Source organism: Oxyura jamaicensis, chromosome 4, assembly GCF_011077185.1.
Source record: "Oxyura jamaicensis isolate SHBP4307 breed ruddy duck chromosome 4, BPBGC_Ojam_1.0, whole genome shotgun sequence".
In the NCBI taxonomy this organism is placed as follows: domain Eukaryota; kingdom Metazoa; phylum Chordata; class Aves; order Anseriformes; family Anatidae; genus Oxyura; species Oxyura jamaicensis.
This window is the reverse complement of record NC_048896.1, coordinates 53,722,601-53,735,085: the sequence shown is the minus strand read 5'-3', so window position 1 is coordinate 53,735,085 and position 12,485 is coordinate 53,722,601. Positions and strand designations below refer to the sequence as shown.

Here is a 12,485-nt window from a genome sequence, read left to right as displayed (position 1 = left end):
ATCATGATGGTTAAAATTTTACTGAAAAGAAAGAAAGTATACATGAGTTATGAGAGTAACTTTGATAAACTTTTGATATTTTTTTTTGGCAAGGTGAAAATTAACTAGAAACGTCTCTGGTTGTAAACATATAAACTGTGTAGATTGTTAAGTTTTGAAGTAAAAGTGGATTTTTTTTCTGTTTTTCTCTATGCTATGATTTTTGAAACCATTTTTCCCTACAGCTATTTTGTTACTGCAAGATAGGCTTAATATGAACAAGAGAGAGGTAGAGAGAGAATGTAGAGAATGTTATGAATTAATTCTGTATTTCTGTCTATCTCTATATAATGAGATTTACATATTTGCCCAAAATATTGTCAGGCTGAATATAATGATTTTTCTAAATTTGCAGAAAAAATAATTACCCAAACAACGTGTTCTGCTTTTAACTCTCCTTGCTTTGTACATTATGTTGAACCACACAATTGCTCCTTTTCTTTTCCTATTATATAAATACAAAGTAGATTTTTGTTAATCTCTGTTCAATAATCCCTGCATCCCATGGTTGTCCATGTTGCTTGTTAGGAAAGTTATAATACTAGAGTTTCATAAGGACATACTGCATTAAGACTTGATTATTTTGATAAAAGAATTACTGGAAAACTATAGTCAGTTAACGCTTTAAAGTTGAATTTATTACTTTTCCCGCCTGTGCAATAGCACACCAACACAAGAGCAAGCCCGTTTAGAATTCAGAAAGCTCAGTAACTCTCAGCAAGCATTAGAATCAACAAGCTATCAACAATAAGCTGTTTTAAATAAATAGTTTGGAGATTACATTCACTTTCCTTTTTCCTTTCTATCCTCTCTATTTCCTACTGTGTGCATCATTCCTATTCCTTTTATTTGAATGAGGAACAGTGTTCAGTAATTAAGCAAAACTCTGGACTTTAGGACAATGAGCTTTTGACTGCCTTTGGAAGTGGAGTTTGACAAGACCATGTTTTAGTTGCTGGTGAATGCAGTTACTCTGTGTGGTTGCAGGCCTGGAGTTCCTGTGACCATGCAGGCGTTTTCTGAGGAAGACAGGAAGCTGTGGATGGAAGCCTTGGATGGAAAAGAAGCTGTAAGTGATGTTTTTAATGTTTTTTTTGTATTATAATGGAGAAATCCCTTCCTTCCCCCCTCTTCCTGATCACATTTGCACTTTAATAAACTGAATTTATATAGTTTACAAAATGATAGATTCATTGAAGAAGGAATAAAAATGAAATAAAACTCAGGAGAGATGAGTAAGTTGGTAAAGCTCAGCGTCTATGTCTGTTAATGCTGATACAAGGTATTTTTCATTATAACAACACCTTTGAATTTTGGTTTCCAATCACAATGGTAATATTAGTATTCTAGAAAAGGTCTACTATAAGCATGTTCACTTAGCCATATGCTGACATACCGTATTCCAGTGGCAAGACTTGCATGAGCTAGTTGTGGTATTATTTTTTTTACAAAATAGATCAAAAATATCTATGTAATTGGAAATAAGGTTGTACTTAAGTTTGTTTAATTTCTAGTTCACATTGAGAAATGGATCTGAGCTGCAGAGTTGAAAGAGAGAAGCAGATTGTTCTTACAGTCGTAAATATATTGGTCTTGTAAGCCAAAATTAACAGGGCAGTCTAGTCAGTGGCACAGTCGTGTCTCTGTCACATTAGTTGGCTACTGGGGATTTTAACAGTAGGTTTTATTGCCGTTGTTGCAGAAATCTCTTTTAATCTGCAGAGGTGTTTATTACCATCACATGCTGTCTGAACTGTCCAGTAAGCTTACAACTTCTGGGAATGTTGAGCTGGGACCTAACTCCCAGGATTCATCAACTGATTTCAGTGAACTGTGGGAAATTAATCTGCAGAGAAACATAGGAGAATGGAGCACTCAAATCACAACTCATTTTAGTGACTACAGCTGTGCTTGTTCTGCTCCCCAAGGAACCATGTTTATTGAGAATTTTTGAAAATTTTCACTCCTTAAAAACTGCAGATCTTTACTTTCTGAGGGACCAGAGATATTTTGTCCTACTGTTGAAGCTGGTGATATGTTCTGGTGATTTGTGCCTACTGGGCACAGATGGAGAGTCTTTTGTTTCTGGTTTCATACAATTCTTTAAAATAATTAGTCTTTCTACTCTTTCTCTCTTAGTTGTTCATCAATTTGAATAAAGCAAGTGCGAAACGAGAGGGAAGTAAGTATTTGAATTACAACTGAAGTTGATTTTCGTTAACACTTTACGGTAGAGAAGTGCAAATGTAAAATTTGTCTGTGGTTCCAACTTAATTAAATATTGTATTTTTAATCTCAAGTTCTGAATATACTTTTTAGATCTTGTAGTTAATGAGTTTCCACGGTAACACAGTTTAGTACATATGTAAGAATTGTAGGATTGGACATAAGCTAAACAAACAGTCTGTTTTTGCCAATTTAAGATCATGCTTAAATTGACTTAAAAAGGGGTTAATTTGAAAGTGTATTTCTTAATCCAGATTGTGTGTACACATCTGTTTGAATGTATAAATATGGTTTTAAAAGCAGAGCTGAACATAAAGGTCAGCAAAAACACTGAATGCATGTATTTAAAATGTAAATTACATAATATGGAAGTAGAGGAGATGGCCATCTTTAAATAACATTAGCTTTCTTCAGTTAGCAAAGTATATGAGTTAAAACAGCTATCTTTCTTGCATTATCAGGGAATACGTGCTTTTTTTTTAAATATTGTTGGATAAAGCTGTTTTTATTAATAGAAGTTTTTCCACGGATTTTTATTTTGGTGATGCAAGCCTAGGTCCCTAGGAGCAAGAAAGCCAGATGTTTGGGGGAAGGGCAGTTTTGCAATATAAGCTTTTAAATGAAGTTTTGATGTGAAGAAAAAGAACAAGATAGGAACAACAAAGGAATGCTGGATCTCAGCTGTTGTCCTGTTAATGCATCTGCTTCTATGTAGTCAGATCATTAACTGCTGTGAAATTATATACATGTGTCCTGTATCTTTAGTGTGGGAAAACCTTTGGCTTTGGGTAGGCCTCAGAAAAAGCCTGCTGTTCATGATTATGTTTTTTCATCATAAGTACTTCCTTGTCCCATTTGGTTAACTCTCTCAGATGTTGTCGATGTTGCAGTAAGTATTGTTAAACTCCATTTTGCATCTGCCAACATATGTACCTAATTAGAGATCCCATTCTTCAAAAGCTGCTGCTGTGAACAGTTTCAGTGTAGCCACTACCACCAGAATGTGCCTTAACCTGGCCTAGGTAGGGCTGTGAGAAAAGGGGAATTTCTCTAGAAAAAGTGATGAAGTACTTCTGTTTCAGAATATTTACACAGTTTTGTCTGAGAAGTACTAGCCATGTGATTAAGTCCAGCCTTATTTTTCAGCAAAAGGCATAATTGTAATGGCGTTTTAAAGCTTTTTGAACTTTTTTTTTTCTTTTAGGTGCACAATTGGATAAGATAGGATTCACAGTCATCAAAAAGTGCATCAATGCTGTTGAAACACGAGGTAATGATCAATCCAACAAAACACTTCTGACTGTGGAGGGAATGGAGCAGTTGGTCTGCTTTTAGAAGGCATGTGTGATCTAGTTGCCTTGTAGATCTCTGTGAAAGACTCAACGTGGTAGAGATTTCACTGATTACATTGACCAGTGCAGGAGCTTTCTTCCATCCAGTTCCAGCCTTTACTGTATTGGCTCTGCTTCAACAAATGTGCGTTCAAGAAGTGCTCAGAAGGGAGTAATACCTCCCTAAAAGGAAGCCAATACTGGTGCACAACAGTTGAGAAGAAACCCTTTATCTTGTAGGCAATTCCTATACCTTTGCTTTACTGTTGGAAAAGACTAATTAATTTTAGTATTCTATTTGTTGAGTTTGAAGCTTTTCCATTCAGTCACTGAAGACAGAAGAACAGGAGCCAAGCAGGCAAGTGAATAACAAAAAATACTGAAATATTTCTGGTGGAGTTACAGCCTCACAACAGAGGCAAGGATGCTGTCAGGCTTACTATTCTGTACACTCGTTCTTGTATCTCCAAAACTGGGGACAGAAGAGAAAGGTCTATACGCAGACAGTATTCAAGAGGTATTTATTAATTTTGTTTTGGAAAGAACTTAAGGAAAAAATTCAGTATTGAATAAATATGTAGGGTTCCAAGAATGGATGTAGGTGATCTTGCTCCCTTTTAGGAGCTCAGCAATCCCCACAGCTTTGGTTCAATGAAGTTGATTCATCCGTAACATTTCAGGGAGTTGGTGATTATTTTCAGTTTACTGATTCTGAACATAACATCAACTGCACTAAAGACAAACAAAAAAGGCTTAACCAACAAAACAGTGAGTTCATACATGAGGCCAGCTGAAGCATTCCTAAAGGATAAGTTTCTGTTTTCTGCAGAACCTGGAGGACATTCTGTGGATGTCTGCAGAGCTAAATACAAAGAAGGCCAAGAGAATATTGAACTATTTGCCTTGAAAGGATTTGTCCAAAGAGTACTGTGGTGAAGAAAGTCTGTCTTTCAGACCTGTAGATTTTATACCTATACTTGTTTTTAAAACATTTTTACTTGACTATTTAATAACACATCAAAGGCAAGTTATGTTCGGCAGAAGAAAACAGGACAGATGCCTCTTCAGAGATTGTGCTTGTGTGCCATGTTTTTATCTCTTTTAATCATAATGGGTGTGAGGTTGGCGTGGGTGGAAAGAGAGGACAGTCTAGTGTGGGTGGAAACTGAGAATAGTCTTGTCATGTCATAGCAGAAAGTCTGGTATTCAGAGAGAGGGGAGCATAGCAGAGATATTGAACATAAACTTGTCAATGGCTGGATAATTTTTTCTCAGTTACGTTCACTTTTATAAAGCCAAGAACAAAATGATTTGCTTTGAATGAATAGAAAAATCAAAGACAGTGTCATGGTTAAAATGTAAATTTGCTTCTGATTCAGTGCTCTTTTGCATTTCTGGATAAGAACAGCTTTACCTAATAGAAGATGCTGAGCTATCAAGGCAATGTTATACTGAGCCTGTCTCTCACATACGGAGCACAGTTCTGTTTGGATATGCATGCATGTTTTGTCTCCGAGGGAATGTTTAGGGTTTTTGTTTTGATTATGCCATATATTTATAGTTCTGTACTTAAAATAATACAGCAGGGTTAAAAGTTTATAGAAGCATAAAAAAAAAACTATTTGCTCCAGTAGTAAAGACTCTCTGCATGTTTCTGGGTACAAGTAGTTGATTATGTGGTAGGTAAGTGTTGGGAGAGTAGCATTTGCCTTAATTTTAGACCTATAGGAGCTGCTAATCTGAGCTGTAGAGACAGATGGCAGCATTGAGCTGTCTTTGTTCACAAGAAAGAAGACGGTGAGGAGGAAGTAGAAAACCTTTTTTTTTTTTTTTTTTTTTTTTTTTTTTTAATGTAAATAAATAAATCTGGTATTACTTCGAGAATGCCACTGGTGCGACTCTTTCTGTACTATGGAATTTGATATAAAAAGTTAAATCTGCAGCTCTGTTAATAGCCTGTGTCAGCCACACTTACAATGCCAGCCACACACCAAACTTAACTGCAGACATATCTTCCTTACAATAGTGTAAATTATATTTTACTTAACTTCCTAAGCATGTTTCGCAAATTGTGTTCCAGTGCTGAATTCTGGTATCAGGCTGCCAACCATCTTTAGATCTTGCAAATGTGAGGAAAATTGCACTGCAGGGCTTCACCCCTCAGAGCTGCTAATAGTGATGGGTTGAGCCCGCAGTCGTAGCTGAGCCCCTCAATGTTTTAGGCAGTGATAAGCTATTCCTTGAAATGAGTCATCTCATCAGTTGTGCTCCTTAAATGCCAATCAGTATCTGTCTTTCGTATGTTGAAGATCTGAAATGTGCAGATTAAATCAGAAACAGTGCTGTTTCAAACAGTTTTTTATATTTTAAATAAAACATCATTTAGTGGTATGTTTAATTTAAAACTATTGCTATTTACTGTTGAAATATTAATTTCTCTTCACACTTCTTGATGTCTGTTAGCAATTAGCCGTGCTTTTTTCAGGTTGATGAATTTGAAACTGATCAATTATCTGATAATTATTATCTCAGACTCATGATTACTGCTGGAGGAATGTCTTAGTTTCAGTACTGCCACAATTTCAGAGGCGTTTGTATATTATGTCTGTTTTAATATTGAGCAGTAGTTTCTGTGGTTTGGCATTAATTATTTTTAAGCCATTAAATGTATGTTATGAGTGTTTGGGGTCAGCACGTTTGGTTCTTGTGAATTTTAATGTTAGAAGCACAGGAAATCATGAAACAACTTTTGAGATAAGCCAAAGCAGAGATATATCTGACTGTGACAGTATTTCTTCAGCTTTTTAATTTCTTGCATGTGATGCAGAAGCCTTGTTCTGTGGAAAGTAGTGGTGGGCATTATATATATATAAATAAAAGTGTGATACATTTTGTTAGAGAATTGAAAAGCTTGGTGTTACTTTTTACCAGAATTTTCCTGGACTTCTGTGAGAATTTTCAAGTAACAAATACTTGCTGCTCTCAGGACGTATCCCTAATGCATCCTTCTTTGGGATGGATGAAGGACCATGTTTATTTTTCTTCAGTGTTGGCAGTCTGCAAGGCTTGTATAGCATGCCATCACACTGTTGTTCTGGAGATCATTGAAAAACTTATTTGTGTGACCCGGTAACTTCATATGCTGAGAATAGTGTTGTGGCCACATAACTGTTTATTGTGGTTCCTTCTGCACACAGCTAAATTTTGAGCATATTCCAGAGCCGTGTTTTTCGATGGCTGCAGATGAAATGCTGGAGATCTGGCTTATTGTGTTAATTTAAAGCCAGCTCTGAACATGACATCTGCCTTAAGGCTCAGCATTAGTAGAGTGGCACTGGCATCCTGGGGAAACAAAAGGGCTGATTTTGCCCAGGTGGAACAATTGAGAGAAGTAGCACTACTGCCATAGCATGTCAGGTCCCCTCTGTCTCAGTGCTATCACTGAGGAGTTCAGCAAGTCCTCTGAGATCTGAGATGGTTGAGGAGGCTGCAGACAGTGTGAGGAAGAGTAGGGGGAGAGAGAAGTAGGAAGAGATGCATTAAGACTAGGCAGGAAGTGAGTTAGACAATTTGAAGTTCTTGCCACTGTACTTTTGCTTTGTATTATGGTTGTGTCTGACAGTAATTCATTAAAGAGGTAATGATTTTATATACTGCATCTAATACTTCTTTAGGAAGAAACTGTTTTCTCTTATTACTAGTTTCAATTTTCCTTCTCTGGGTTGAAACAGTTTGATATTGAAACTAGGAATTCTCCACAAGTCTTCCTTTGTTGAAAGATATTTTGAGTAAGAATACTGCATAATCTGTTATTTGAAAAGATTTCCTTGGAATAGAAACACCTGTCTTATGTTATTTCTACTTTTCTAGGCCATTATGAATATAGAGGAAGAGTATGGTGGTGTTTGTAGATTGTTGATTATTATATGGCCTCTCAAATACCTGTGTCAGCTTCAGGCCTGTAATATTTTACCTCCCACAGTATGAGATCTGGAACGGTGCAGCAGACAGAAAGGCATACCTTATTTGCCCTTTTCCTTCCCTTCGACATCTCTCGCTGTCATTGGTCTTTAATTTATAGTCATATTTTTATTTCCCTGGGGATAAAACCAGGTTTGCATGTGTATGAGAGGAAGAAAGGGCATAGAGAAATGACAGGAAGGCAGTCCAGTGTCTACATGGAATGATAGCAGAGGACTGAAAACATTATGCTGGTTATGGCTACTCTATTCATCCCTAGCAAAACCAGAAGTACTGATCTCGAGAACTTGTGGTGCTGCCTGTGGGCTCAACTCATATGTGGACCCCAGTGGGTTGGAATGAGACATGATATCTTAAATGAAAAGCATTTACAAACTTGAAAAAGCATTGGTTTTCAGAACTGGGAATAGGCTCGAGTTTTTATTTATTTTATCCAAACTCTTATTGTCAGCCACGTATTTGGAAAAAAAAGCAAAATTACATTTGTTAAAGAATTCTTAATTTAGCATTTGTTGGTTTGGTTCTTGCATTATTTGAATGTGGACGCTGATGTATCCAACTTGTCATTTAAAAATCTGAAAACAGCCAGTGATTTTCAAGGAAAGATTAGTCCCTGTTTGCTTCTACTTCCAGTATCTGAAGTGGAACCTTTTCCAAAATATAATGTGAACTTATCTTAAAAACACAGAAGAACAAAAGGATTCTTGCAATACTTTATTTATAAAGTTGTTCTCATGACTGTGTAAATAGTATGTAGTCTGTCTTACTTTGAGGATAATTTGTCGCCTGGGGAAAAGTTTTAATGCTAAATTTGACTGTGTATCTTATTGCTGTGGTTGATCTTCTGCCTTTTCTTTTCCTCTCCTTTTGCATAACAGGTATAAATGACCAAGGATTGTACAGAGTTGTGGGGGTGAGTTCAAAGGTCCAGAGACTTCTGACTTTATTGATGGGTATGCCTCTATTTTACAATATTTTTTTCTATATTTTATGTCATGTTTGTTTTGCTGTCCATATTTAATGTTCAAATCATCTGTACTTGTTCTGTATACAGGACACATCTGGTTTGCTTTTCTTCATGAAAATTATACTTGTAGAACTGTAAGGTCCCCCCTGGTTGAGCACAGAGAGCAAGATTAGTTGGTAGAGGAAACTAAGAGAACTTGTAAGGGGTGTGTAGGAGTAAATCATGGGCTTTGTACAAGGCTGATGTAAGTCAGGAAGCACTTCTTTATTGTCAGGAAAAACTTCTTGAGTGTGTGGGTGATGGAGCACTGGCCCAGGTTTTACAGAGAGGTTGTGGAGTCTCCCTCCTTGGAGGTCTTCAGAAGCCACCTGGAAATAGACCTGGGTACCCTGTCCCCGCTTGAGCAAGGGGGTTGGAGCAGACTCATCTCAGAAGGTCCCAAGCCCTCCGTTTTAGGGTTCTATGAAGTGGATTTAAAACAATCAGAATTTAAGGGTCTGTTCAGAAAATTGAAAATACCAAATTTAAGAAAGTTTGAAGCTTATTGCTTCATTGTTTGAGGTTTCCAACTTTCTTCTCCCTTGTCTTAGATACACAGGTGATTTCTTATGTGTGTATTTAGTTAATCACTGTGCAAAATAAGATATGCAGTTTAAGCCTACTGGTGAGGAGCTCTTTGGCTGAAGAGGAGGAATACAATATATGTATTAATAATAATTATGTCTGTGCCAAGGCTGGAGACAGATGGAGAAAGGATTTGTTTTAATAAACTCAGTAGTATAACTCTTATTTGTGGCTAACAACTTAGACTCTCTTATATCTAGTTAGCCATGTGTAGCTTTTAACATTTTTGATTCATAAAAGTTTTCTCAGAAATTTCTCCCCCTTCTCTTTCTGGAAATTTTGATGCATCTTTAATCCCAGTGACTGTAGTGTCTCTTGACACTTTGCTATCCCTAGGGAATAATAAAAAAATGTATTGGCACCTGGATGAAATCCCTAGTCTGCCTGCTATCTCTCACCAAAGTAGTAGCCATGACTGCAAGATGTGCTGTGTTTCCCAATTTCTTGTCCTGAGCACTGACAGTACATGCAGTCAGACAAGACCACTGGGATTAGTTCATTTTTATAGAGCTTCCAAACCTGTCACTTGACAGCAAAGGTCTGATTCTCAGGGATTCATTGGTATGCAAAGAAGCTTGTTTGCAGTTTGCACCAGGCTCTTCTCCAGAACCATGCATGCTCCATCTGTGCTGATAACACAGTGTTCTTTGGCACGGCAAACTGGAGGAAGCCAGAAAGTGAATTCATTTCATTACCCCAGACATTATGTGAATGACAAAGCGCTTTTATATTATATGCTGCTGTCAGTTCAGTGCCACCTGTAAGACTTTTTCTTTTCCTTCCTTTTTTCCCCTCCCCCCAAACAGGCTGTCTTTTCAGAAATGACAAGGCATCAGGCTTGAGGGCCTGTATGTCATATCAATCTGTCATAATGACCTTGCTAAATATTAATTTCTGGTATCTTACTTTAATCAATATTTACAGCACTCTGAAGTTCTCCATTAGTGCACATAAACCTGCCTATATCTTTAAAGTATTGTAGCATTTTTTTTTTTTTTGAATACAAACTGGGATTAATAAAAATGATATATAGCAGATTCCCATGGATGTTTATCTGTGTTGGAATTACCCTTGATAAACACTAACCATTTTTAGCCATTGACCATGGAAGGACTGATTTGCTGTCACTCAGAGAATCTTGATAAGATGCATTTGACATCCTAAGATGTTTTTCACTTTTACACTTACTGGCTAACTTTGGACATGCAGATCTAGCATGTAAATTTTCCTCTGTGCCATTAGTCAGATCCAAATTAAATAGATTCAGGTTGCCAGTGGTTCAGTAGCAGCTGGAAGAGTTTACTAGGGATTCCAGCACCTGCTTTTATTTATTTATTTATTTTAATTAGAAATATATATTTTTTGTCATTCTAAAGGTTCATATAGTTATGTGAAGTAGGAGGAATACAGTGGTATCAAGATGAGCCAAAATACCGAACAGAAAAAAGTTAGGGTGCAAGCAGGTGCTCTTGTTCAGATGATTTGTTGAAAGTGATTCTATCTGTGCTCTTTATCTGTCTGTCCTCAGAGAAGAATAAAGAGGGTTTCTTTTTGATATACAGTGGTACAGAGAATTTAAAATGACTGATTAATCTTTAATCCTTTGTCTCTGGGTATACTCTTAGATACCCTTTTATATGAAAGTTCCTTTCAGAATCATAAAACCTCATATTAACTTTCTGTATTTTAAAATGTTTGATAATATTTCAAAGTATTTTAAGCTACCTGTCATTGACCGTGAGGTTCTCTGTCTAAAAGGCCCTAACTGCAAAAAAGTCTTCCAAATGGTAACCAAGGACATTAATAGGATATAGGTTCTGTCTCTTTCTCAGAATATTTTCTATAAAATTTGGGAAAGTGCATTGAGAGTCAAGAGAGTATAAGAACAAATATATATGCAGGCCTGCTTTTCTAATACTGTGAATGCACAGATTTTCATCTTTAATATAAAAAAAAAAAACAATATAATTAAGTCCTCTGTAAAATAATGTTCAACAAATATACAATTCTACTTAAAAAAAACCATAACAATAACAACAAAACACCACAACTTATTTGTGCAATTAACTTAGTCCTTAAAGTTGCTTGTAACCAGGACTGTGCTATGGGGGTCTATTTTGCAGCAGTAATCTTGTCTAAATTTGAGTGATAAAGGCATTTGTTAAATAGGGCACCAGTACCTTTCCAGGTAAATGTTACATTAATTTGATGTCTCACTATAAATAGGGAAAAAGAGTTATGGCTTCCCGTGTTCAGGGACTCTTTGTTATAAGCAGTTCAGAGTGTTGTGAGCCATTAGAAAGCTCAACTCTTGAAAGGTGTTAGGGATCAATTCCAATTCATGTCTCATCTGTGATCTGCGTAATAGCTCTGATGTGGTTCATTTCATACAAACTGCCTACATACATTTTGTGCAAACTACAAGTTTGTTGTATAAAGTCAGCTTTCGTATAGACCCTTGCTCAAGGTGAAGAGACTGCTAAGGACTTCAAGTTCAGTTTTGATTTCTGATGCTGCCTGTCATGAAAAATGCCAGACATTACATTTTGTAGTGGAAAACATTATACTACCTCTGCCTTTTCAAAACAAGCAGCTTTCAAAACTGAATTCCGTATTATTTTATATACAGTCTGCATACACTCCTACAGTGGGCATACTGCCTATGAAAGTAGAGACAGTCTAATTCTAACCTAGTTTAGTGAAGTGGACTGGTTTTATAAACTGAGCTCCCTTATTGTCAGAAAGATGTGCATGAAATTTAGAGTTGATCTGTCAAAATCTGTTCCATAAATGTGCATAGTTATTTTTATAGGCGTAAAATTGCCATTCAACGCACAGTGGCCGTTCTGTGAACAAATAGCATGAAAACTAATGGAGAAAATTTTGAAATCTTGGTGGCAGTTCCAGTTTGTATACTGGTCTGAGATGTTTGAAGTAGAGGGAAAAAGAAAACAGGAACAGTCAAATATATATTCTTGTGTGTGTATGAGTGATTTTGTATAATATGTTTACATGGGTATACATGTGTATGGAGTGGTGGGGCAAGGAGCTGTGTGGGGCAACTATCAGTCTGAAAGTGGAAAAAAAAAAGTCTTTAATGGGTTTTGAGGGCTTTTTACAGTCAAATTAGGGTTTGTTTGGGGTTGGTAGCAGGGCTAAATTTGATTATTTTTTAAATTATTTTTTCCCCGAAGAGGTATGAAATATTTCATCAATACCATACATATTTGAAGAGCCTTGTTATGAACTCAGAGGCTGGACTCAATGATCTTGGAGGTCTCTTCCAACCTAGATGATTCTGTAATTCTGTGAAATTG

General features: G+C 36.5%; 1 protein-coding gene across 3 annotated transcripts in view; it reads left to right on the top strand.

Annotated features, from left to right (window-relative positions):
* The window catches only part of ARHGAP10 (Rho GTPase activating protein 10), a 143,495-nt gene that overhangs the window by 71,436 nt on the left and 59,574 nt on the right, over positions 1–12,485 (top strand). For all 3 annotated transcript variants that reach the window (XM_035323880.1, XM_035323881.1, XM_035323882.1), the window contains exons 11-14: positions 1,027–1,108; positions 2,179–2,221; positions 3,470–3,535; positions 8,456–8,530. In XM_035323880.1, coding sequence (XP_035179771.1) covers positions 1,027–1,108; positions 2,179–2,221; positions 3,470–3,535; positions 8,456–8,530 — 266 coding nt within the window. The remainder of the gene's footprint in view (positions 1–1,026; positions 1,109–2,178; positions 2,222–3,469; positions 3,536–8,455; positions 8,531–12,485) is intronic.